The sequence below is a fragment of the Symphalangus syndactylus genome, chromosome 11 (assembly GCF_028878055.3).
Source record: "Symphalangus syndactylus isolate Jambi chromosome 11, NHGRI_mSymSyn1-v2.1_pri, whole genome shotgun sequence".
Classification (NCBI taxonomy): Eukaryota; Metazoa; Chordata; class Mammalia; order Primates; family Hylobatidae; genus Symphalangus; species Symphalangus syndactylus.
The window spans coordinates 135,297,409-135,324,035 of record NC_072433.2 but is presented as its reverse complement, the minus strand read 5'-3'; the positions used below and the strand labels follow the sequence as shown (position 1 = coordinate 135,324,035).

General features: G+C 54.8%; 1 protein-coding gene across 4 annotated transcripts in view; it reads right to left on the bottom strand.

The window, feature by feature from the left end:
• The window catches only part of SPIRE2 (spire type actin nucleation factor 2), a 43,491-nt gene extending 23,826 nt beyond the window's left edge, over positions 1-19,665 (bottom strand). For 2 of the 4 annotated variants that reach the window (XM_055232900.2, XM_055232904.2), the window contains exons 1-2: positions 15,783-17,147; positions 2,820-2,863 (exon numbers count right to left, since the gene is read on the bottom strand). In XM_055232900.2, the coding sequence (XP_055088875.1) occupies positions 2,820-2,863; positions 15,783-16,128 (390 nt within the window). In that variant the 5' untranslated portion in view covers positions 16,129-17,147. Of the gene's footprint in view, positions 1-2,819; positions 2,864-15,782; positions 17,148-19,334 lie in introns of those variants that run through there. The other 2 variants (XM_055232901.2, XM_063613059.1) reach the window with 2 other exon arrangements.
• Positions 19,666-26,627: the final 6,962 nt, after the last annotated feature.

The following is a 26,627-nucleotide window of genomic DNA, read 5'->3' as shown; positions in this document are numbered from 1 at the left end:
CGCCGCAGAAGGCCCTGGAACCTGCAGGGGCACTGGTGGGAAGCGTGTCACTGGAGTGGAGCCCCAGCCCACCCTGGGAGCTCACTGTTGTCTCATCTCTGCTGTAGACGGGCAAGACACATCCCAGAATCAGAGTCAGAGGGCACCGCGGCAGCCAAGGCCTAACAGCCACACCTGACCAGTGACAGCAGGGCCCTGGCCAGGGCTCAGGGGGTCCCCTGGGGCAAGGGATCTCCAGAGAGGAATCTGAGGGCCCCTCCTGGGCACAGTGACGGAGGGCGGAGTGTGAGGAAGCCGACTGGAAGAGCTGCCGTTCACACAAATTCCCAGAGGGAAGGGCAAGGAAGGACAGCATGGCAGGAAGTGCGTTTCCCACCTGCGTCAGGTGGGGCTGGCCTCAGCTCCTGCTGTCCCTGGTCGTGTGGCTCCGATTCTGCCTCGTGGCACAGGACAGACAGGGAGGAAGCAGCAAAGCCCCCAACCCCCACACTGTCCAGAGCAGCACCCAGCCCCTCTGCGCCACTCCCTGCTTTTCCCGATCACATCGGTGAAAGGGTTAACTCCATCCCGAGCCTCTTATCTGAAGGCTGCATCCATAAAAGCTCTTCTGTGCCCAGGACAGTGGCAGCTTTCTCTGAAAAGCAAAAAACTTGCTTTCCCATAAGGAAAATTCTGGGCAGGCAGCCAGTCTCAGGGCCTCCCACCTCCACCCGCCCACAGCAGGTGCAGACCTGGGGCAGCATGTGGGCAGTACTGCCAGCCCAGGACACCTGCCCAGTAACTGAGGGGCTGTGCAGTCATTTCATGGAATCCAAGAGTGAGACGTTAAGGAGATCCTCTGCTCTCTTTCCTGGGGACAGGGCGATCAGGTTAATGTATGCGCCTCTGAGACAAACAGTCCAGGCTGCGTCCCCGCATACCAGGCTCTCCGTAAAACGTTTAAGATGTGCCACGGCAGGCCCCCTTTAGAAAGTCTTCCAGGCGGTAGGCAGCAGCTGCTCTGTTTGCAGACTCGGGACAGCAGGGCCAGCCGGCTTCCAGCCCTGGAGTCCCGGGCTTCAGAAAGGTAAACTGTCCCGTGTATTACACAACAGTGAGACACGTGACAACCAGCCGGACACAGCCACACAGACAGGCCCCCACTCACGTCCCAGGACACTACGTACAGCACAGTGGCATCTCCACAGAGCTACCAGGCAACCTGAGCGTATGCTGTCTAAATGTCCGCACCCCGAGGTTCTCCACGGTAGCAGGTGTCTTACCACTGAATTGTTAAGCGTTGCTTGTGGTGACATAGACTTCGGTTTTATTATTGTTTTTAAATTATCAACAACAAAACACATCGCCTCTTTTGGTCTGTGTCACACCCACCCTGAGTATACCACTATGTTTAATAATATATAAATAGGTCTGTGATAAATCTATGTTGTTTTCTTTTTTTTTTTTTTTTTTTTTGAGACAGAGTCTCACTGTCACCCAGGCTGGAGTGCAATGGTGCGATCTCGGCTCACTGCAGGCTCCGCCCCCCGGGTTCACGCCATTCTCCTGCCTCAGCCTCCTGAGTAGCTGGGACTACAGGCACCCGCCACCACGCCTGGCTAATTTTTTTTTTGTATTTTTAGTAGAGACGGGGTTTCACTGTGTTAGCCAGGATGGTCTCGATCTCCTGACCTCGTGATCCGCCTGCCTCGGCCTCCCAAAGTGCTGGGATTACAGGCGTGAGCCACCGCGCCCGGCCATCTATGTTGTTTTCTTCTTGTTTTTTTTTTTAAACAATTAATCTCACTTGGGCATGAAAAACTGTTTTACAAAACACAGAAGATACTCGGGAGGCTGAGGCAGGAGAATTGCTTGAACCCAGGAGGCGGCGGTTGCAGTGAGCAGAGATCACGCCACTGGACTCCCCCCGGGGCAACAAGAGTGTAGATCTAAAAACAAAACAAAACAAAAAGGCCGGGCGTGGTGGCTCACGCCTGTAATCCCAGCACTTTGGTCGGCTGAGGTGAGTGAGTCATGAGGTCAGGAGTTTGAGACCATCCTGGCCAACATGGTGAAACCCCATTTCTACTAAAAATACAAAAATTAGCCGGGCATGGTGGCGGGCGCCTGTAGTCCCAGCTACTTGAGAGGCTGAGGCAGGAGAATTGCTTGAACCTGGGGGGCGGAGGTTGCAGCGAGCCAATATCACACCACTGCACTCCAGCCTGGTGACAGAGAGAGATCGTGCCACTGCACTCCAGCCTGGGCGACACAGCGAGACTCCGTCTCAAAAAAATAAAATAAAATAAAATAAAATGAACAAAAGCAAACAAACAAAGAAAACTAAAACAGCAGTAGAAAGTGAAAATGTGAAGTTCCAGACATGACTTCAGGGCAGGTGAGTGGGATAGGAAGGCCCTGCCCTGTGGTGAGGTTCGAGTTTTGGTAGGGTGGGGTTTCTGGGCACTGGTCACCAGGCTGATTTTTCCTGTTTGCACCTGAAGTCCTCTCCCTGACCCCGGCTCTGTGTCTGGGAGGCCGGCCCTGTAGACATCACCTGTGCTCCTCATCTGTCCAGCTGTGGAAGGAGGTAATACCACTGCCTCCACTTCTCCAGGCCGGAAGCACCATGGGGACCCTCCCCACCCCGTGGTCTCCTCCACATCTACTCTCCGTGAACAGCGTTTCATCAAGTCCCTGCAGTTAAGCCTGCTGGGTATTTTATCTACCCTGCCTGCCCAAAACAACTGTGTAACTATATATGCTTTACAATTTACATTTTAAGATGCAGGTACGTTTTAATACACATCAAATAATATTTGGAATTTTTTAAAAAGTACCTGGGCTTCCGAGCTGGCTAGTGGCACGACCATGGTTGCGGGTTCTGTAAGAGAAGAGAGAGTTAAGGTATTTGTCAGCATCCCCAGGACCCCGATAAACACTGCGGTCCACCCACCTCCCCCTCAAGGACACACACCACAGCCCCAGTCTCCGCCGGAACACCAGAAAGCTCACAGCAGGCCCAGCCACTCGGTCATTTCGACGCACACCCATGAGGCCCAGCTCGAGCTGGCTCTAAGCAGGACACCCAGGTACACGGGCCGGGAGAGCAAGGCAACCCCTGCTTGCAGAAGGATGATGGTCAGCTGGTGGACAGACCCCCAGTGCCCCACGCAGCAGCCCCTCCATGGTGACCCCTCAGAGGCAAGTCAGGGCTGGAGAGCAGCCAACAGGTCCCACCATCTGTTCCGGGCACTGCAGGGGGCTGCCCCTAGGGAAACATGGCTGCGGGTAAGAGTGAAGGAGGAGGAGGAGGAGGTGGCCAGATGTGGTGGCTCACACCTATAATCCCAGCACTTTGAGATGCCGAGCTGGGAGAACTGCTAGCAGCCAGGAGTTCAAAACCAGCCTGGACAACATAGTAAGACCCTGTGGCTACAAAAAATTTTAAAATTACTTTGGGAGGGCCGGGCGCGGTGGCTCATGCCTGTAATCCCAGCACTTTGGGAGGCCGAGGCGGGCAGATTACAAGGTCAGGAGATCAGGGCCATCCTGGCTAACACAGTGAAACCCTGTCTCTACTAAAAATACAAAAAATTAGCCGGGCATGGTGGCGGGCACCTGTAGTCCCAGCTATTTGGGAGGCTGAGGCAGGAGAATGGCGTGAACCCGGGAGGCAGAGCTTGCAGTCAGCCGAGATTGCACCACTGCACTCCAGCCTGGGCAACAGAGCGAGACTCTGTCTCAAAAAAAAAAAAATTACTTTGGGAGACCGAGGTAGGTGGACCACTTGAGGCTAGCAGTTCAAGACCAGCCTGACCAATATGATGAAACCCCATCTCTACTAAAAGTACAAAATATAAAAATGAGCCAGGCACAGGGGAGACCTGTAATCCCAGCTACTCAAGAGGCTGAGATGTGAGAATCGCTTGAACCCGGGAGGCGGAGGCTGCAGGTGGAGGCTGACCCAAGATCATGCCACTGCACTTCAGCTTGGGCAGCAGAGCATGACTGCATCTCAAAAAATATATAAAAATAAAAATAAAAAAATTAGCCAGGCGTGGTAGCAGGTGCCTGTAGTCCCGCTACTTGGGAGGACCTCTTGAGCCCAGGAGGTTGAGGTTGCTGTGAGCCAAGATTGCACCAGTGCACTCCAGCCTGGGCGACACAGTGAGACCCTGTCTCAAAAAAAAGAAGGCCAGGCACGGCAGCTCATGCCTGTAATCTTAGCACTTTGAGGGGCCACGGTGAGTGGATCACTTAAGATTAGGAGTGTGAGACCAGCCTGGGCCACATAGCGAAATCTCATCTCTCCAAAAAGTACATAAAAATAGCTGGGCATGGTAGTGCATGTCTGTAGTCCTAGCTACTCGGGAGACTGAGGTGGGAGGATCACTTGAGCCTGGGGGGTGGAGGTTGCAGTGAACCAAGATGGCACCACTGCGTGCCAGCCTTGGCAACAGAATCAGACCTGTCTCAAAAAAAAAAAAAAAAAAAAAGCTGGGCACAGTGACTCATGCGTGTAATCCCAGCACTTTGGGAGGCCAAGGTGGGCGGATCACAAGGTCCTGAGATTGAGACCATCTTGGCCAACATGGTGAAACCCCGTCTCTACTAAAAATACAAAAATTGCCGGGCGCGGTGGCTCACGCTTGTAATCCCAGCACTTTGGGAGGCCGAGGCGGGCGGATCACGAGGTCAGGAGATCGAGACCACAGTGAAACCCCGTCTCTACTAAAAATACAAAAAAATTAGCAGGGCGTGGTGGCGGGCGCCTGTAATCCCAGCTACTTGGAGAGGCTGAGGCAGGAGAATGGCGTGAACCCAGGAGGCGGAGCTTGCAGTGAGCCGAGATCAGGCCACTGCACTCCAGCCTGGGTGATAGAGCAAGACTCCGTCTCAAAAAAAAAAAAAAAAAAATACAAAAATTATCTGGGCGTGGTGGCAGGTGCCTGTAATCCCAGCTACTCCGGAGGCTGAGGCAGGAGAATTGCTTGAACCTGGGAGGCGGAGGTTGCAGTGAGCCGAGATTGCACCACCGCACTCCAGCCTGGGCGACAGAGCAAGACTCCGTCTCCAAAAAAAAAAAAAAAAAAAAGTGGCATCAAGGCAGCAGCTCCATCCATCAAGGCACGTCTTCAGGAAGGACCCCGTGGTCTGAAGTGAGACACACCACCTGCCTAGGACTGAGGTTATGCACCCCGAAATCACAGCAGTCAGATGAGAAACACCAGGTCAGAGGGAGAGACAGACTTTGCAGAGCAGGTAAGTCAGCATCTGACCGAGACCCCCCGATTTGGAGATAGATGTTCCCCCAAGACGGTTTATGCCTGTCTGAGAGAACCACAGTCCGAGTGGAAATGCAGGTGGAAGCTGGAATCACGCATTTCGTTTATTAACCCTGGCCCCGAGGGAGGCCAGGGAGCGAACCTGCCTTTTGCAGGTGCCGACTTACAACTCTGGAGCTGGTTGCTCCCCTTCCAATTTCGCAGATGAGGAAACAGAGACCTGGAGGACGAATATGTTTCCCCCAAGGTATCAAGGCTGATAAGTGCCAGGAGTGGGGCCAGGCCGTGGGGCCCCAGGGTCTGTGCTCCCCAACCCTCTTCCCCACGGGGTTCCCAAGATGCTGCGCTGGGTGAGATGCAGAAAATCCACCCGATTCTACAGCCTTCCTTGAACTGGACATGCAGGTGGAACCGTGCTAGAACAAAAGCTCCAGCTGCCTGAAATTCTTTCTGGAATGAGGTAAGATGTATATATGCATCTATATCTAAGCCATGAAATCGTCTGCTCAGTGGACCTGCTACCTCCACAAATATTTTCAAAATGTCATCAAGAACCAGGAAGATTGCCAAAGATAAAGGGAGTATGATCCATTAACATAATGGAAAGCAATCCACCCCTGCATCAATGGAGTTAATAAAACAATGAGTGGCCCACGGTGGGGGTCCCCAGGGCCTGGGCCGTCCTGGCCCGCGCTGGGCGTTCAGCACGCTCGCAGCTGTGATCGTTCGCAGCTGTGATTGGGCTGAGGCCATGGGAAGGTGGAAGACATGAGACCCAAACAAAGGTGCTCCCTGGAGAAGACCAGGGCCCTGTGGGGAAGGGCTGACTGGTGGCTGGCTGGCCCTTCAGTACCTTCACAGACTAAGCCCACGTCAGGCGAGGTCCTCAGTGCATGGGAAGCTTCTGGCTGGAATAATTTTAACATTTGTGCCTCTGGCTCAAATACTCCACAGGTTAACAAAAAAGTATCAAAATTAAATGTTCATGGCGGGCGCGGTGGCTCACGCCTGTAATCCCAGCACTTTGGGAGGCCAAGGCGGGTAGATCACCTGAGGTCAGGAGTTCGAGACCAGTCTGGCCAACATGGCAAAACCTCGTTTCTACTAAAAATATAAAAATTAGCTGGGTGTGGTGGCACACGCCTGTAATCCCAGCTACTCGGGAGGCTGAGAGAGGACAATCGCTTGAACCCAGGAGGTGGAGGTTGCAGTGAGCCAGGAGTGTGCCACCGCACTCCAGCCTGGGCAACAGAGTGAGACTCCGTCACAAAAAAAAAAAAAAATTACATGTTCATGAATCATGTATTTAAGCTGCGAAGATCTGGGGTGTCTCTGGGTTCTGAGATGAGAGATTATCTGGGGGACACTTGGAGGCTGACAGAGACCTTGTAGTCAGAGCCTGAGCCTAGCATGTTATAAAACTGGATGTTAAAAAATTATTTACTGTGGGCCGGGCGCGGTGGCTCACGCCTGTAATCCCAGCACTTTAGGAGGCCGAGGCGGGCGGGTCACCTGAGGTCGGGAGTTGGAGACCAGTCTGACCAACATGGAGAAACCCCATCTCTACTAAAAACACAAAATTAGCCGGGCGTGGTGTCGCATGCCTGTATGCCCAGTGACTCAGGAGGCTGAGGGAGGAGAATCGCTTCAACGTGGTAGGTGGAGGTTGCAGTGAGCCAAGATCACGCCACTGCACACCAGCCTCGGTAACAAGAGCAAAACTCCATCTCAAAAAAAAAAAAATTATTTACCGTGGCCTCTATCTGCACGGACATCCCACAAAGGTTGGTGCCATGATTCCCTCGTTACAGATGAGGAAATCGAGGCTCAGGCAGGTTGAGAAACTCACCCAAGACCATACCCCTAATAAATGGGGCAACTGGGTCACCGAGCATGGCCAGACCACAGCAAGCAACCCAGCCAAACACCCAGCTATAAGTGCACACAGAGCTACTACAACCATGTCACCAATGTGGCCACAGAGCTGCCACAACCACGTCACCAACGTGGCCACAGAGCTGCCACAACCACGTCACCAACGTGGCCACAGAGCTGCCACAACCACGTCACCAACGTGGCCACAGAGCTACCACAACCACATCACCAACGTGGCCACATGGGGTGATGCAAACCACCTTTGGCTTATCTAAAAAATTCTCTCCAGGGTGGAGCAGATGGGGGCAGTGAGGACCCGAGAGTTCTCATCAAGTCTATTAGTGCCACACTGAGGCGGGAGCCAGAAACAGGTCACCTGGTTTCCATCCACCGCTAGGAGCTAAGAGCCTATTTCTCCCTGCAGGGAAGCACAGCCGCAGTGAGAGAAGAAAAGCCACCTGGGTTTCTTTTTCCTTTTTTTTTTTTTTCTGAAACAAGGTGTTGCTCTGACACCCAGGCTGGAGTGCAGGGGCGTAATCATGACTCATTGCAGCCTTGACTTCCTGGGCTCAAGCGATCCTCCCGCCTCAGCCTCCCAAAGTGCTAGGAGTACAGGTGTGAGCTACTGCACCTGACTCAGATTTCTTTTGTGTAAAATAACAAATGAGTAGAACAAAGACGCTAGGGAGTCTTCTTTGAAACAATCCTGTGTGTGCTTGTAAAAGATGACAGGTTTCAGCCGGGCGCGGTGGCTCACGCCTGTAATCCCAGCACTTTAGGAGGCTGAGGCGGGCGGATCACGAGGTCAGGAGATCGAGACCATCTTGGCTAACACGGTGAAACTCCGTCTCTACTAAAAACACAAAAAATTAGCCATGCCTGGCCGGGCGCGGTGGCTCACACTTGTAATCCCAGCACTTTGGGAGGCCGAGGCGGGCGGATCACGAGGTCAGGAGATCGAGACCACGGTGAAACCCCGTCTCTACTAAAAATACAAAAAATTAGCCGGGCGTGGTGGCGGGCGCCTGTAGTCCCAGCTACTCGGAGAGGCTGAGGCAGGAGAATGGCGTGAACCTGGGAGGCGGAGCTTGCAGTGAGCCGAGACTGCGCCACTGCACTCCAGCCTGGGCGACAGAGCGAGACTCTGTCTCAAAAAAAAAAAAATTAGCCATGCCTGGTGGCAGGCGCCTGTAGTCCCAGCTACTCGGGAGGCTGAGACAGCAGAATGGCTTGAACCCGGGAGGTGGAGCTTGCAGTGAGCCGAGATCGAGCCACTGCACTCCAGCCTGGGCGACAGAATGAGACTCCGACTCAAAAAAAAAAAAAAAAAAAAAAGATGACAGATTTCATTTGGAAGAGAGATGTCTGTGGGACATTTGCCGCCTGCAGCTCCCCTAGCAGCTTCGAGAGGAAGGTCATCCCACACTGCAGGGAGGTGGGTGGTGGACAGAGGTTACCAGGCAGCCTCAGCCTCCATCTGCCTGGGAGCGTCAGCCCAGCCAGACAAGGGGTTTGGTGGGAGGAGGTCGGATCCTGACCAACCTGTGGCTACTGGCGCTGGGTGTCTTGCCCCTGTGACCTCACTTCCTCACCTGCAGGACAGAGATAACTCCTGCTCAATCTCACGCATGGCGTTACCTCGAATAACAAGTCAGGCGGCAGACACACAGGCACGATCATCAGTGACAACGACAGTGAGGCCACCAGGGCCCCCTGGCCAGGCTCGGCCCAAGGGTGCCCTGCCCTGGACTCTCTTAGGCTTGGGGTCAGGACAGGGATGGCTCTGGGGGAGCCCATGCTCTCTGCATGGGAAGGGGTACGACTTCTCTTTTCACCCCACCCCCAGAGGAAGATCTCACACATCTTGAGGAGGCCACAGCATTTGGCTACATCCGGCCCAACCCCTACACGTGGCCCTGTTTAAACGCTGACTGACAGGGAATGAAGCCATCTCTGATCTGTCCCACATCGAGGGGTTTTCTGCTTCCCAGGTCTCAGAAGCACCAGGGCCAGGGCAGACAGGTGGACGCAGCACACGCATTCCCGGTGGACGCACGAACTGGTAACAGTCCAAAGCAGGCACCCTGCAGCAACTTTCAAATCACGCGCCGCTCCCCCACACCCACCGCCAACACTCCTGGAAGGCACAGGCACCTGGCCACACACTCACGACATTCCTCCTAAGAGGTTTTTTTTGAGACAGAATCTCGCTCTGTCACCAAGGCTGGAGTGCAGTGGCATGATCTCTGCTCGCTGCAAGCTCTGCCTCCCAGGTTCATGCCATTCTCCTGCCTCAGCCTCCCAAATAGCTGAGACTACAAGCGCCCGCCACCACGCCGGGCTAATTTTTTGTATTTTTAGTAGAGACAGGGTTTCACCGTGTTATCCAGGATGGTCTCGATCTCCTGACCTCGTGATCCGCCCACCTCGGCCTCTCAAAGTGCTGGGATTACAGGCATGAGCCACAGCGCCCGGCCCCCTCCTAACAGTTTAACACTCAAAACACAGATGTGTCCACTTGAGACACGTCTGTAAATCCAGCACTTTGGGAGGCCAAGGCAGGTGGATCACCTGAGGTAAAGGGTTCAAGACCAGCCTGGCCAACATGGTGAAACCCCATCTCTACCAGATTGCACACGGGGACACTGGGCAGCCATGAAAGAGAACGAGAGCCCTTTGTGCAGAGAAAACCCAAGACCCACACTGAGGGAAAGAGAGGGCAGCCCCTGAGTTCAGGAGGAGACAGAGCCACCTGCCTGCTGCACAGACAAAAAACACTCCCACCCCTGGCTGCTGGACACCCTTCATTGCACTTTGCACTTTGATTTGGAGCATGTGGATGTGTGAGTGTCAGGAAATCAAGGTGTGAGAGTGATCAAGCCCGCAGCACCCACGTCAGTCTTAGAATTCAGGGTGAGGGCCTGGTGGCCTGGAGCAAACACAGATGTGCTGTCCAACAGCCTGTGTGGCTTCCTTGCTTCCCTGGTTCCCGCTGATGAAACAGAGACATCACCTACCATAAGAGTTATTGTAGGCCGGGCACGGTGGCTCACGCCTGTCATCCCAGCACTTTGGGAGGCCAAGGCAAGCGGATCACCTGAAGTAAGGGGTTCAAGACCAGCCTGGCCAACATGGTGAAACCCCACCTCTACTAAAAATACAAAAATTAGGCCGGGCGCGGTGGCTCACGCTTGTAATCCCAGCACTTTGGGAGGCCGAGGCAGGCGGATCACGAGGTCAGGAGATCGAGACCACGGTGAAACCCCGTCTCTACTAAAAATAAAAAAATTAGCCGGGCGTGGTGGCGGGCACCTGTAGTCCCAGCTACTCGGAGAGGCTGAGGCATGGGAATGGCGTGAACCCGGGAGGCGGAGCTTGCAGTGAGCCGAGATTGCGCCACTGCACTCCAGCCTGGGTGACAGAGCGAGACTCTGTCTCAAAAAAAAATAAATAAAAATAAAAAAATAAAAATACAAAAATTAGCTGGGCGTGGTGGCGGGTGCCTGTAGTCCCAGCTACTCAGGAGGCTGAGGCAGGAGAATGCCATGAACCCAGGAGGTGGAGTTTGCAGTGAGGTGAGATTGCACCACTGCACTCCAGCCTCGGCAATATGGTAAGACCCCGTCTCTTAAAAATACAAAAAAAGAAAAAATAGCTGAGCGTAGTAGTGTTTGCCTGTGGTCCCAGTTACTCTGGAGGCGGAGGTGGGAGGATCATTTGACCCCCGCAGGCGGAGACTGCAGTGAGCCGAGGCACTCCTGGGCGACAGAGCAAGACTTGTCTCAAAAAAAAACAAAAAAAGCAGCTGCTGAGAGCAGGCAAATGGAAGCCCAGAGGGAGAAACGCCCTCACGAAACCAGGGAGTCCGTTTGGCAAACAGAGCGTGCTCTTTGGGTCAGAGGGAACCACGTCGTTGAGCCGTGAGCTTCCGCTTGCATTTCACTTCCGCCAGTGCCGTCTCAGAGGGCGGTGGCTGATCCCTGGCTGAGAGCAACCCACTTCTTCCTTAAACTCACACGCCCCCCGCACGGGGCGTCCTCCCAGGATGCCAGGCATCAATGTGTGCGGAGACCCGACTCGGGGAGGTGTGTGTTGGCCACAGAACTGCCCTCAGCTGTGCTCCCGGGTCCCCCACTTCTCCGCTCCTGCAGGAATCCCGACTCAGCCCCTGCCTGGCGTGTCTCAAGTCTTGAGATGAGCCCTAAGGGGACCCCACCGCTGGTCACAGCGGAAAGGCAGCAGCTGAGAGGCGACAGCATCAGATGCTACCTCAGAGGGTGCCCTCTCTCTTGGTTAATAAGCACCCCTGTCACATGCGCCTCACGATGCAGCTATGCCATTAATCCCAGTCCCAAGAGGTCCAGAGAGGGTGAGGAACTGGCCCAAGGCCACCCAGCTGAGTCTGACCCTGGGCCCAGCCTTGGCTCCAGGGCTGACATGGGGACCTGGACTCTTCCCCCTCACCACCATCCGAGTCCCCTGAGAGGGGGAGTACCTCACTCCTGCAGCAGCAGACCAGGGAACTTGTTACAGATGCGGATTCTCAGGCTGACTTGGGAAGGTCAGAGTCAGATGTTCCGGGGCAGGACTCGGATCTGGATTTAACAGGCCCGACAACGGAGCCTCGAGTCCTGCTCGAGGGAGAAGACCTGCAATTCCAGAACCCAGCGATGGGCCAGGCACGGGCAGCTTTGGAAACACAGATTCCTGGGGACTGCAAAGGCCTACAGAACTGGAATCTGGGTGCAGGATTTTTTTTTTTTTTTAGCTGGAGTTTCACTCGTTACCCAGGCTGGAGTGCAATGGCGCGATCCTGGCTCACCACAACCTCCGCCTCCCGGGTTCAAGCGATTCTCCTGCCTCATCCTCCCGAGTAGCTGGGATTACAGGCATGCACCACTATGCCTGGCTAATTTTGTATTTTTTAGTAGAGATGGGGTTTCTCCATGTTGGTCAGGCTGGTCTTGAACTCCCGACCTCGGGTGATCTGCCTGCCTCGGCCTCCCAAAGTGCTGGGATGATAGGCGTGAGCCACTGTGCCCGGCCGGGGGATATTTTTCACAGCTCTCTGGGTGTGGTGAGACCTTCACAGCAGAAGTCAAGGTGGTTCTGGGTGAATGTACATTCAGGATTCTTGCATTTCACTGTATATAAATTTCACCTCAAAAGAAACAACTATAAACAAACGGTGTCTGCTTAATACCACACAGGCTGAAGTATTTAGGGGAACTGTCCTACCCTGTCCTATCGTCCGCTACTTCCCTGAAATGCATTAAAATGAGATGGAAGGGAGGATGGAGAGAGACGCAAGGAAACACCTGGAGACAGGGAGGAGGATCTGGAGGTGGGTGGTGGGTACTCCCTGAGATTCTCGACCCCCGGCCTGCCACAGGAGGCAGAATCACGGCCCCTAAAGCTGTTTGTGTTCTAACCCCAGAACCTGTGAGCGTGAACCGAGAGGAGCTTCAGTGGCAGGTGAGGGTTCGGGTGCTGACCCCTGACAAGGCAGATGTACCAAGGGGAGCTTCAGTGGCAGGTGAGGGTCCGGGTGCCGACCCGACAGGTAGATCGTCCTGGGTTTCTGACCTCTTAAACTGTAAGAGAATAACCTATGTTTGTTTTGTTTTTGTTTTTGAAATGGAGTCTCACTGTGTCGCTCAGGCTGGAGTGCAGTGGCGCAATTTCGACTCACTACAACCTCCACCTCCCAGGTTCAAGAGATTCTCCTGCCTTAGCCTCCTAAACAGCTGGGACTAGAGACGCCCACCACCAAGCCCAGCAAATTTTTGTATTTTTAGTAGAGACGGGATTTCATTATGTTGGCCAGGCTGTTCTCAAACTCCTGACCTCGTTTGATCCGCCGGCCTCAGCCTCCCAAAGTGCTGGGATTACAGGCGTGAGCCACCGCACCCAGCCCATACACTCCTTTAACTATTCCCACGCACTCCTCCTGCTCCTTAGTCCCAGAGAGACACGCGCTGGAATGAAGGGGTCTTCGGAATGAGGAGGAGAGTAGCCAGGCAAGGCTGGGCCCTTCCTCCAGGTGTCCTCGACTTCCCTGGCACGAGCTGATTTGCCTAATTACCAGGTGTGTTTCCAGCTCGCCTTCCTCCTAAACCGGGCCTCAACCCTATCCGCCCTCAGAGGAGTCAGAATGAACGATCAGAGCCAAAACCTTCTGTCTTCATGTGCTGAGACCCACTGGTATGTTTGCTTAAATGGGCCACATCCCAGGACCAGACCAACCAGTCCCTACAGGCTGTGGGAGCCAGCTCTCACCAGCACTCCAATACCCCTGCTGCTGAATTAGAAAGACATAGCAGACTCTTTCCTATCTAGGGCAGACAAACTACTCTCTGTGGACATCAGGCTGGTGTTGAGTCGGTGTACGAGGGCCTGGAAGGTGGCAGTGAGGATGGGGCCACGTCCCCACCATTAACCAAATCTCAACAGTAGCACAGGGACCCCACGCCTTTGCTCAAAAGCACAAGGCAGAACTTGCAAGAGCTGCCCAAGCCAGAGCTCAGCGAACAGTCACATGGGCTATGCTTATGGGGCGTCTGCGACGGCCAACCGCGAGCGCGGGCAGGTTCACAGATGTCTCCATAAAGAAAACAGGCTTGCTGCAGGACTGCCTTCCTGTGAGGTAATCCTTGCTCAGAGGTGAGACTATATCGGGAATGCCATCTACAAACAAACGCCAGCTCACAGAGACACACCCAGCTCACGCCCACACCCACACACAGCGGCCAGCCTCCTTCCCGCTTTCTACACGGGAGGGTTCAGGGATGGAGGTCATTTTACATCACAGGGAAACACGCCCCGGAGGAGTGCCCAGCCCCCACCGGGTGCACTTTGCAGAATCCCTCCCTGAGAATCCAGTCAGGATTCGCAGCCTGGACCCACACGTGCTGCTCCCCGAGGCGGGTCCCACGAGCGCAGAGGTGCGGATCCCTTGCTGCCACCCCCGCTGGCCAGTCCTTCCGGAGCCGCGCGTGCCCCAGGGGCTGCACAGACGTTAACAGCAGCGCTGCGGCTTGTCCCTCCCATTTCACAGAGGAACAACAAAGGCGAAGCTTCTCAAGCCCAGCAGGCCGTAGGGGCCTGAGCTGAACCTGCCCACGAGCCCAGCAGGCCATAGGGGCTGAGCTGAACCTGCCCCCGATTCCACCTGGGTGGCTGCTTTCCCTTTGTGGACTTGAGTCTTCTCACTTGTAAAATGGGAATCAAAACAGTGCCTTTGGCCGGGCGGGTGTGGTGGCTCACGCCTGTCATCCCAGCACTTTGGGAGGCTGAGGCCAACAGATCACGAGGTCAGGAGTTCGAAACCAGCCTGGCCAACATGGTGAAACCCCATCTCTACTAAAAACACAAAAAAATGGCCCGGTACAGTGGCTCATGCCTGTCATCCCAGCACTTTGGGAGGCTGAGGCAGGCGGATCACCTGAGGTCAGGAGTTCGAGACCAGCCTGGCCAACATGATGAAACCCTATCTCTACTAAAAACACAAAAGTCGCCGGGCGTGGTGGCTCACGCTTGTAATCCCAGCACTTTGGGAGGCCGAGGCGGGCGGATCACGAGGTCAGGAGATCGAGACCACAGTGAAACCCCGTCTCTACTAAAAATACAAAAAAATTAGCCGGGCGTAGTGGCGGGCGCCTGTAGTCCCAGCTACTCGGAGAGGCTGAGGCAGGAGAATGGCGTGAACCCGGAAGGCGGAGCTTGCAGTGAGCCGAGAGCGCGCCACTGCACTCCAGCCTGGGCGACAGAGCGAGACTCCGTCTCAAAAAAAAAAAACAAACACAAAAGTTAGCCGGGCATGGTGGCACATGCCTGTAATCCCAGCTACTCGGGAGGCTGAAGCAGGAGAATCACTTGAACCTGGGGAGGCGGAGGTTGCAGTGAGCTGAGATCACACCATTGCACTCCAGCCTAGGCAACAGAGCAAAACTCCATCTCAGAAAAAAAAAAAAAATTAGCTGGGTTTGGTGGTGGGCACCTGTAATCCCAGCTGCTTGGGAGGCTGAGGCAGGAGAATCCCTTGAACTCAGGAGGCTGAGGTTGCAGTGAGCCGAGATGGTGCCATTGCACTCCAGCCTGGGCGACAAGAGTGAAACTCTGTCTCAAAAAACAACAACAACAACAACAACAAAAAACAGGGCCCTTCATCAGAGGAGCAAACAAGAGAATGGAAGGGCACGGCTCAGCCCGGCTCCGCAAGCGCCCCTGGATGCTGAAACATGCCCACCTGTCAGGGGTGCCTGGCCTCATCTCCATACCATGTCTTGACTGAGTGCCCCTCCCAGTGTGCAACAGAAGCAGGGCCTGAGCTCCGAGGGTGCCCGGGGACAGTGAGGGCAGGTGACGCTGGCCGTGATGCCCCTCAGCTCTGGTGAGGAGTCAGGAAGCTGCTGACAGAAGCCACCTGGTTTAAGGAATGCATTCCAACCAGAAGTGTCCTGGCTTCCAGAGGGAGACACAGCAGGAGGAAAATATTATCTCCTCTGGAAGCAGAATTTCATCTTTCCAATCAGTTCTTGCTTTTCTCCAGCACAACTACAGACACCATCTCCAGAAAACAACTAAACACTCACGTGCACACGTTTGCAGAGGGCTATTTTAAAATAAAGGCAAGCTCACCAGACATCCTGGCCACCGAGGAGGCCCAGCCAGCCCAGATCCAGTGGCAGAACAGGCAGGCTGGCTGTGGGCTGGAGGCCACGGTGTTCCTCGGAAAGGCAGACTCCAGCACAGACACACAAACGGGCTTCCGTGGGTGAAAAGGATGCCCCTTCACACAGGCCATAACCATGGGGTGCTTCCTGGGCCCAGAGCCCCTCTCTTGCCTCACACGGGCACGCGCTGCCATCACTCTGCCTTGAGGAGGAATGGGAGCAAGAAGCTGGGGCCTGCACATCAGCACGTCGTGGGATGGAGAGGGAACCAGGGGAGGGAAGAGCTTTGCCCTCTGCAGAGCTCCAGACATGGACACGGTGCCCCGTGCTGCCTAGATCACTATGGATGTTTCTGTTTGGAACACAGGCTGCGAGATGAACGGGTTGGGAAGGCTTAGACATCTGGGAGTGTGCAGGGCTGCGAAACAGAACCCCAGAGCCAGTGCTCTAGGGGTGCCTTAGAGGCAGATGGCCTGAGAGCCAGGCAGAACGGGGAGGGGCAGGAGCAAGGGCAGGAGATACCTGGAGGACCAGCAACGTGGGGCATCCTAGCGTAAAGAGCGGGGCCTGCCTGTGAAAAAGTTTAACATCCAGGCCGGGTGTGGTGGTTCACGCCTGTAATCGCAGCACTTTGGGAGGCCAAGGCGGGCGGATCACAAGGTCAGGAGATCGAGACCATCCTGGCTAACACGGTGAAACCTCATCTCTACGAAAAATACAAAAAAATTAGCCGGGCATGGTGGCGGGCACCTGTAGTCCCAGCTACTCGGGAGGCCAAGGCAGGAGAATGGCGTGAACCAGGGAGGCGGAGCTTGCAGTGAGCCAAGATCGCACCACTGCACTCCAGCCTGGTGACAGAGCAAGACTCTGTCTCGAAAAAAAGAAAAAAGTTAGCATCCAAAGTTGACAAGAAAAAACATTCAAAAAATAGGGTCACGTGTAAAGTGGCCAAGCAGGGTGAAGAGGGCAGGTGATGGAAGGAAGGGCCATCCCACCCACCTCGCACATGGACTACACAGACCCTCATTAGTACTGTGTCCGAGATGTATTTGAGAAACCAGCCAGCTGGGTGCGGTGGCTCACGCTTGTAATCCCAGCACTTTGGGAGGCAAAGGCAGGCGGATCACGAGGTCAGGAAATCGAGACCATCCTGGCTAACACAGTGAAACCCCGTCTCTACTAAAAATACAAAAAATTAGCCGGGCGTGGTGACGGGCGCCTGTAGTCCCAGCTACTCGGGAGGCTGAGGCAGGAGAATGGCGTGAACCCGGGAGGCGGAGCTTGCAGTGAGCCGAGATTGTGCCACTGCACTCCAGCCTGGGTGACAGAGTGAGACTCCATCTCAAAAAAAAAAAAAAAAAAAAAAAAAGCTTCTAAGCAGTTACAAAGTCTTCAGAGTATAGATTAAGAAGTCTCTTCTAGTCATTTCTTTCCTAATGTTAGCTTGGAAATGAGAAGTATTACTACTTGTATGCTAAGATAATATTATTCATCCTCCTAAATATGATTTAGTTTGTTGTTGGTTTTTTTCAAAGTTGTTTTACACACCTACTGCCCATATTCAGTTTGTGTGAGAGGGTGGGTACTGAAGACCCAAGGTTACAGGTTGAGAAATTCAACTGGCCTAAAAAACTGAGACTAAAATGCCAACAAGTGAGATGTGGATGTTTTCCTATTGATATTTACAGGCAGAAATAAATATGCATCTTTTAATGTATTTACTTATCACTTAAGTCACAGAGAAAGGGTGGGTTGGCCACCTTTGAGGAGACAGCTGGCCTGATGTCTCAGCTGACTCAGAAGCACCACAAGGATGGCAGAGAAAGTTCAGGGTAATAGATTTTTCTTAAACCTTCAAGAGACAGCAAGTCATAAACCTCATTCACCTTCATAAGACAGGGTTATGAATAGAAAACAAAGATCGTATCAAAAAAAAAATGAACTGGACCACAGGTGGGTACCGCCCCCTAAGGTCAACACAGTGCCCTGCCTGAACTTTGAACCCCAGCCAGGAACTGCTGCCGGGGCTGTGAGGACCAGGAAGGGGCCACACCACCCAGGGATGGAGGTGGAGAGAATCAGATCAGTGCTCTGAGGACGGCTTGCACAGCACCAACAGGAAGCAGGCGGCTGGGCTCCCCGCACAGCTGAGACAGATGAGGAGCTCTGCATTCTAACCACTGGCAAACACTTACCACTGTGTGCCTCGGTTTCCCCATCTTTACAGTCAGAGGGTCAGACCAACCAGGCTGCCTATTTACAGGCAGAGGGCAGAGGGTCAGACCAACCAGGCTGCCTACGGCCCCCTCCTGCTCTGCACTTATCTCCAGGGATGGGGTGAAGTCCAGGCACCCTTTCACAGAGGCTCTGTGAGTATGCAGCCTTCTGGGCCCCATGCACCTGCCGTCTCAGCCCACCCTCTGGGCGGCAGTGGGCACAGCCCTGAGGGATGCCACACTGAATCTGAACGCTGCCACTGTCTGAGCGCCCGGGCGAGCCTGCGCCTTGGGTTTCTCCAGAGGGAGTAAAACCTCAGGGCCTGCTCTTGCTGTCACCTGTGTGGGATACTGCAAATGGCAGGAGTGTGGAGGCAGCTGGGGGGGGGCTCCAGGATGAGCAGGACCTGGTGAAGGAACAAGGAAGGGCTCTTGGGTGGGGCACAGCGGCCCCCACCCCGCGTGGCTCTGTCGCTTGCTTCTGTCTGGCCTTCCCCTGGCCCTTCCTGGTCCTCCACAGAGGCCTGCTCATGCAAACCTACAGCTCTCAGGCCTGGAGACAGTCCAGCAAACACACAGCCTGCCTCTGCCCCCCGGCAGGGTACCAGCTTTTGGGGTGATATCACATGCTCCAAGCCAGCACTCCAGCTCTCCAGGGAAGAAATCACTTTCGGTTTTTTTTTGTAAAGGGTAAATAATCACTTCAGCTCATCATTCTCACTAACTTCAAGTATATTTCTAGGGCTTAATTGTTGGTTCTGGTTGATGGTTAAGAATAGAAACGCCAAGCAGGCTGTCCCCCCAACTTTACACACCCCTTCCTCTCCCAATTAAACCCAGGAATTTAGTGTCAGCTCAGACGCCAAGTGAGTCACAGCCCCCCACCTCCCACCCAGGAGAAAATGCCCCAAGGGGACGCTTCTGTCTCCCTTCCTGCTGAAGGCAGGGGAGGAGTCGCCCCAGCAAAGGCCCAGCTCCGTGCTCCCTGAGCCACCGGCCCAAGTCCCTCTCCCGGAGGAAGCCAGGCCACCGGGGAGCAGCCCGCCCCGCGCTGGGAGAGGCGTCAGGTGGGGGGGTCCAGGAGGGGAACGTCCAGGGCGGGGGAGGGAGAGGAAGGAGGAGGAAAGAAGGAGGGAAGGAGGGACGGAAAGGGGGAGGGAGGGAGCTCCGGGTCTCGCAGAGAGGGGGGTCTCCCGCTCCAGAACCGGTCGCAGCCTCTCCGCCTGGCCAACCCCCACCCAGGAGGCGGGACGGACGCCCAAGACCGCGGTCCCCGCCGGCTGCCCCGCCCCCGGCCTCACCCGCGGCCTCGGGCTCCCGCGCCCCGACCGAGCCGTCCCCGCGCAGCAGGAGGTCCCCGGTATCCCGCAGGCGCCGGCCCGGCGAGCCCCGCAGCCCGCGGCAGCCCTGGAAGCATACGGCCCACGCCTGCTCCTCGTTGAGCGGCTGCTCGTAGGCCTTCAGCACCTCCTCCAGGGACAGCTCCCAGGGCTCCGGCCGCCCCGCGCCCGCCGCGTCGCCGCCGCAGCTGCCCGCCCGGGCCATGGCGGGGCCGTCATCGCCTCCCGCGCCCCGGGCCCGCGTCCATGCAGCCGCGCCTTCCGCCGCGCAGGGTCAGCCTGGCCGCCCCGCCCCGCGCGAGCGCCTCAGGTGGGGGGCGGGGCGGCGACGGGGGCGGGGCGCGGAGGGGGCGGGGCGTAGAGGGGTGAGGTGGGGGAGGGACGCGGGGGGGGCGGGGAGTGGAGGGCGCGCGGGGAGAGGCCCGGAGGGGGAGGGGTAAGGGGGAGAGGCCCGGAGGGGGAGGGCGGGGCGCGGGCAGGTACGGAGAGGCTGGGGCTCAGGGCTGGGGACGCGGGGGCGCGGGGTCGAGGCCGGGGTGAGAACCCCTCTGGGGTGCTGGGCAGGACCGGGGTGAGGGTTGGGGAGTGCAGACATGGGCCAGGGCCCGCGCGCTCGGACACACGGTGACACCCCCGGCGCTCCCCCTCAGACCCAGACGGCCGATGCCCACGCAAGCCCAGGCCGGCATCCAGCAGGGGACACTGCGGTGACCGCGGGGAGCCTGAGAAGTTTGCCGCTGGGAACGCTGGAGGGAGCCGGGAGGAGCTGAGCAGACAAAGCCCGCAGTGGCCTCCCCTAGCCCCGGGCAAGGTGACCTCCGGGGGTTGTCGCAGGGTGGCTGGGGTGAGGGCGACTCCCCACATCCGGCCTTCAGGTATGAAGCCCTTAATAAATGCCTCTGCCTAGCAGGGAATGTGCCTGCAGTGACGTCTCCAGGGTGTCCGTGAAAAATAAACACACACGGTTGGCCACTGATGGCCTGCATCGCATTTGGGGCGTGTTTGTATCTTCAGGCCGGGTCACTCCTGGAGACTAGGTGTTCGCCTGAGGGACGCAAGGGGAACTCGGTTGGGGCTCATCCCGAGGCCTCTCCATAGCTGTGCCAGATCTGAGTAACTGGGCAAGAAAATGCAGTTGGGGCATAAACGGTCCCAAGCCTGGGTGCTGCCAGTACCACCCAGGGGCATCAAATGCAGATCCCTGGGCTCCAGGGCTGGAGATTCTGATGCAGGTCCGAGGTGAAACTTGGGACACTTAAAGTTCCCTGGTCACCCAGGAGTTCTAGACCTGCCTGGACAACGTAGTCAGATCCCATCCCAGAAAAGAAGTCCCGCAATGATTTTTTTTTCTTTTTTTTTTTAGAGACAAGGTCTCACCCAGCCTGAAGTGCAATGGTACAATCGTAGCTCACTATAACCTCAAATTCCTGGGCTCAAGTGATCCTCCCACCTCAGTTTCCTGAGTAGATGGGACTAAAGGCATGAACCACCACGCCCAGCTGATTTTTTAAATTTTTTGTAGAGATGGGATCTCACCATGTTGCCCAGGCTGGTCTTGAATTCCTGGGCTCAAGCAGTGCGGCCACCTTGGTCTCCCAAAGTACTGAGATTACAAGCGTGAGCAACCGCACCCAGTGCAGCTGGACTTTTCTTTTATTTTCCTTTCTTTTGTTTTTTTTTTTTGGAGAAGGAGTTTTGCTCTTATCGCCCAGGCTGGAGTGCAGTGGCGCGACCTTGGCTCACTGCAACCTCTACCTCCCGGATTCAAGCGATTCTCCTGCCTCAGCCACAAAGTAGCTGGAATTACAGGTGCCTGCCACCACGCCCGGCTAATTTTTTGGGGGGTTTCACCATGTTGGCCAAGCTGGTCTCGAAATCCTGACCTCAGGTGATCCCCCTGCCTCAGCCTTCCAAGGTGCTGGGATTACAGGCATGAGCCACGTCGCCTGGTCCAGCTGGACTTTTCATCTGTAAGCAGAAAGGAGTCTGATGAGGACGAATTGTGCCTAAAGTTTGTTTGTTTGTTTGTTTGTTTGTTTTGAGACAGAGTCTCCCTCTGTCGCCCAGGCTAGCGTGCAGTGACGTGATCTCGGCTCACTGCAAGCTCCGCCTCCCAGGTTTACGCCATTCTCCTGCCTCAGCCTCCTGAGTAGCTGGGACTACAGGTGCCTGCCACTATGCCCAGCTAATTTTTTGTATTTTTTTAGTAGAGACGGGGTTTCACTGCATTAGCCAGGATGGTCTCGGTCTCCTGACCTCATGATCCACCCGCCTTGGCCTCTCAAAGTGCTGGGATTACAGGCATGAGCCACTGTGCCCAGCCATGCCTAAAGTTTTTATAATCAACAGGGGGGCAACGTTCACATCTTTCTTTGGTTCCCCCAGCTAAAACACAAACAAAAGTAACAGGAGTGGGCTGGGCACGGTGGCTCATGCGTGTAATCCCAGCACCTTGGGAGGCCGAGGCAACCCGATGGCTTGAACCCAGGAGTTCGAGACCTGCCTCGGCAACATGAGACCCTACCGCTACAAAACTCTAAAAACTTTAGCCAGGTGTGGTGGTGTGTGCCTGTGGTCCCAGCTACTTGGGAGGGTAAGGCAGGAGGACCACTTGAGTCTGGGAGGTCAAGGCTGCAGTGGGCTGTGATTGCACCACTGCACTCCAGCCTGGGTGACAGTGAGACCCTGTCACTAGTAAATAGATGCATAAAGACTAATAGGCGCACTAGGGTTTTGCAGAAGGAAAATTGGAGATGAGCGGAGTGGGGATGGGGTGCCATGCCCTGAACACCGTGTACGACAAACCTGGCACTCAAGCAGATCTCCCGTCCTGATCTGTCCCTGCCGCCCCTAGCATGGGTACCAACAACAGATGTTAGGAATCTCAAGTTCTGGCTCAGAAGAGCAGCAGCAGCAAACCTTCCATGAGGCATCTGATTACACAGGAGCAGCAATTTCTACATTCGTGGTAACCAAAGTCCCTGGCCCACACACTGCCAGGTGTGTGATGATGGGGAATTGTTCTCTGCTGACGTCTGAGGCTGATCCTTGGGCCCACACACAGGGTGGTTTCTCCCTTCAGAATGCTTGGGGATAAAGACTTCCATTTGCGGCCAGGCACAGTGGCTCACTCCTATAATCCCAGCACTTTGGGAGGCCGAGGCGGACAGATCACAAGGTCAGGAGATCAAGACCATCCTGGCTAACATGGTGAAACCCCGTCTCTACTAAAAAATACAAAAAATTAGCTGGGAGTGGTGGCGGGCGCCTGTAGTCCCAGCTACTCCGGACGCTGAGGCAGGAGAATGGTGTGAACCCAGGAGACGGAGCTTGCAGTGAGCCAAGATCGAGCCACTGCACTCCAGCCTGGGCGACAGAGCAAGACTCCATCTCAAAAAAAGGCCGGGCGTGGTGGCTCACGCCTGTAATCCCAGCACTTTCGGAGGCCAAGGCGGGTGGATCACGAGGTTAGGAGATCAAGACCATCCTGGCTAACACAGTGAAACCCCGTCTCTACTAAAAATACAAAAAATTAGCCGGGCGAGGTGACGGGCGCCTGTAGTCCCAGCTACTCGGGAGGCTGAGGCAGGAGAATGGCGTGAACCCCGGGGGGCGGAGCCTGCAGTGAGCCGAGATTGTGCCACTGCACTCTAGCCTGGGCGACACCGAGACTGTTTAAAGAAAAAAAAAAAAGACTTCAATTTGCAACACCACTGAGTAGGTCTCACCGCTTCTTCCCAGAAGTCAAGGTGGGGGATGTTGCTCTCACCACGACTGGCCACCACCCCAGAGCACTCTTCAGACTTGCAGCCTCATCACTGCCACAGTGCAGCACTGGCCGTGGACATTTGAGCAGAAGATGGTAATTACCCTAATGGGAAGCTGGCTGGGGCACAAGGGGACCTTCTCTCTTCCTCAAAGGGCCTCACGTGTCCCTTACCGACCACAAGGTTTTAGGATGTAATTTGTGAGCTCAGTCCTCCAGCCACTGCTGCATCCTGGCAAGGACTTAGTGCTGACTCACCTGGCTGAACAGTGACCCTTGAGGTCAGCTGAGTGGGGTACAGTGACCCTCTCTGAACTGGCATCCACCATCCTACCTGGGATCCCTATGGACTCACCAGCAGGACTTAGAACACTGAGATTTTACTGAAAAATTTTAAAAGTTAGGGCTGAGCACGGTGGCTCAAGCCTGTAATCCCAGCACTTTGGGAGGCCAAGGGGGCAGATCACAAGGTCAGGAGTTCGAGACCAGCCTGGCCAATATGGTGAAACTCCATCTCTACTAGAAAAATAATTAAAAAAAAAAATTAGCAGGGCATGGTGGCACATGCCTATAATCCCAGCTACTCGGGAGGCTGAGGCAGAAGAATTGCTTGAACCCGGGAGGCGGAGGTTGCAGTGAGCCGAGATCTCACCACTGCACTCCAGCCTGGGAAACAGAGCAAGAATCCATCTCAAAAAAAAAAAAAAAAAACAAATAAATAAATAAAACATGGCCAGGCATGGTGGCTCACACCTGCACACCTGTAATCCCAGCACTTTGGGAGGTCGAGGCAGGAGGATCACGAGGTCAGGAGATCAAGGCCATCCTGGCCAACACGGTGAAATCCTGTCTCTACTAAAAATACAAAAGGCTGGGCGTGGTGGCTCACGCCTGTAATCCCAGCACTTTGGGAGGCCGAGGCGGGCAGATCACGAGGTCAGGAGATCGAGACCATCCTGGCTAACACGGTGAAACCCTGTCTCTACTAAAAATACAAAAAAATTAGCCGGGCGTGGTGGCGGGCGCCTGTAGTCCCAGCTACTTGGGAGGCTGAGGCAGGAGAATGGCATGAACCTGGGAGGCAGAACTTGCAGTGAGCTGAGATTGTGCCACTGCACTCCAGCCTGGGCAACACAGCGAGACTCCGTCTCAAAAAATAAATAAATAAATAATAAAAATAAAAATAAAAAAATTAGCTGGGCATGGTGGCGCGTGCCTGTAGTCCCAGCTACTCAGGAGGCTGAGGCAGGAGAATTGCATGAACCCAGGAGGCGGAGGTTGCAGTGAGCCGAGATTGCACCACTGCACTCCAGCCTGGTGACACAGAGAGACTCCGTCTCAAAAAACAAAAAACGAAAAAAGGGACTCAACGAGAAGCATTGTAGAGATTGATGTAAGTCAGTCATTAAGTCAGCTTGGAAAGCTTTAGAGCAGGGGTGTTCAACCTTTTGGCTTCCCTGGACCCCACTGGAAGACGAATTGTCTTGCGCCACACATAAAATACACTAACAACAGCTCTGTGCGTAAATCTCACAATGTTTTAAGAACGTTTAGGAATTTGTGTTGGGCTGCATTCAAAGCTTTCCTGGGCCGCATGCAGCCCGCAGGCCGTGGGTTGGACAGGCTCGCTTTAGACCAAGGCAATTTGTACAGTTATGGATTGCCTACGTCTAAAAACATGCTCCTTGTCCTTCATTTCCAGTAGATTAGGAAATCCTAGGAGAGGGAAATTATCAGTAACTGGGCTGCTCCACTTGGGGACAAACTAGAGACATTTAGTGTGACGATTAATCCACCAGTGCTTGGCAGCTCCACTTGGGGACAAACTAGAGACATTTAGTGTGACGATTAATCCACCAGTGCTTGGGGCTGGATAATCACTTTATTAAGTTATCACATTAGCAGAAACACCCCCAAAATGTTTATCTTATGGTACAAGCTTCTCATTCATGCCAATTTACCAGGCACTGATTTCTTATGCCTGGGGAAAGAGCAGGGCAACCCCAGGTAGGCGCCTGTCCCTCTGTTCTTACAGGCAGAGCAACGGTACACAAGGTAACAAAGATCAACACAGCAGGCAGGGGAGGGCTCCAGGTGCCAACGTCAATCAGGAACCCACTGGTCACGTTTGCTTTTTCCCATGCTCTGTGTTTGGTGCTTTGAAAAGTATCAGACGGAGCCCTTTGAGGGGCTGTAAATCTTCTGCACACCATGGCAGTGCACTCAGAGGGGCTGTGTGGCTGATGACTGCAGTTGACCACAGATTAAAAAGCTCTGGGAATTATACCTCTCAGCATCTTTAAGACAGAGCCTAGAAGATCTCAACTGTAGGTTCCTGGAGGCTGAGAAGGTAAGTTGGCGCTGGTTCCCCATGTGTTCTGTGGCTCTAATTACACAGAGAATTCCAGGGTTCTTCATTTCAGGAGAGGAGTGCAGGGCCCCAGGGTCGAAGGTGGCATAGCAAGAGCCCTGAGCGCCTTGGGACAGAAGTGAGACCAAGTCAGACACAAAGTCAACTTCAGGTCAAAGGCCTCCTCCACCATCTAGCCGCAGGCAGAGCCACTTCACCTGTGGCCAGTGGAGTGCAGAGGTTTCTGTGGCCATGCCTTACTCATTCCATTTCAGACTCAAAAACAAGGTCGGCTCCTCCCGAGGGATTCTGTGCACACTGCACAGGTGAGCAGCGTGGCCTCCTGCACCCCCGAGGCCCCTGAATACTCTCTTTGTCACGGTCTGTGCAGCCAGGCAGGGTCAGAGCTCGGGGCCCAGGAGGAAAAGCAGACATTTGAGAGCCCTGGTTTTGTGCTTTCAGTTTATTTTAGAGTAACTATACAGGCCGTGGATCCCAAGGGGTGCAAGATTGAGCCAGGCTGGGCTTGATGTCTGAAAGGGAACTCAGGACAGATCTGAGGGAAGGGTTCCGGCCCGGGGTGCTCCAAGGTTTCTAGGCTGGTGACCAAGAAGACACGGAGGCTGAGCTTGGCTGAACCCAGACACCCCGAGGGATCCAGACCATGGGGCGGAATGTGTGGCCATGGGGAGGGCCCAAAGCGGAGACAGAGGAAGCCCTGGACAGCAGGCGGGCTGGGTCAGCGAGCAGGACCCGTGCGATTCCGGGTCAGGAGATGAGAGAAATATTCAAGGCTCTGTCTGCTTCCTATTGAGGGCCGTCAGAGTTATTTACACATGTTGAATTTGTTTCTCTTTTCAACAGATAAAGCAAGGTGGTTAAAAATGAATGGGTCTTTGCTGGGCGCGGTGGCTCACACCTGTAATCCCAGCACTTTGGGAGGTTGAGGCGGGTGGATCACCTGAGGTTGGGGGTTGGGAGTTTGAGACCAGCCTGACCAACATGGAGAAACCCGTCTCTACTAAAAATACAAAATTAGTCAGGCATGGTGGCGCAGGGCTGTAATCCCACCTACTCGGGAAGCTGAGGCAGGAGAATTTCTTGAATCCGGGAGGTGGAGGCTGCGGTGAGCCAAGAT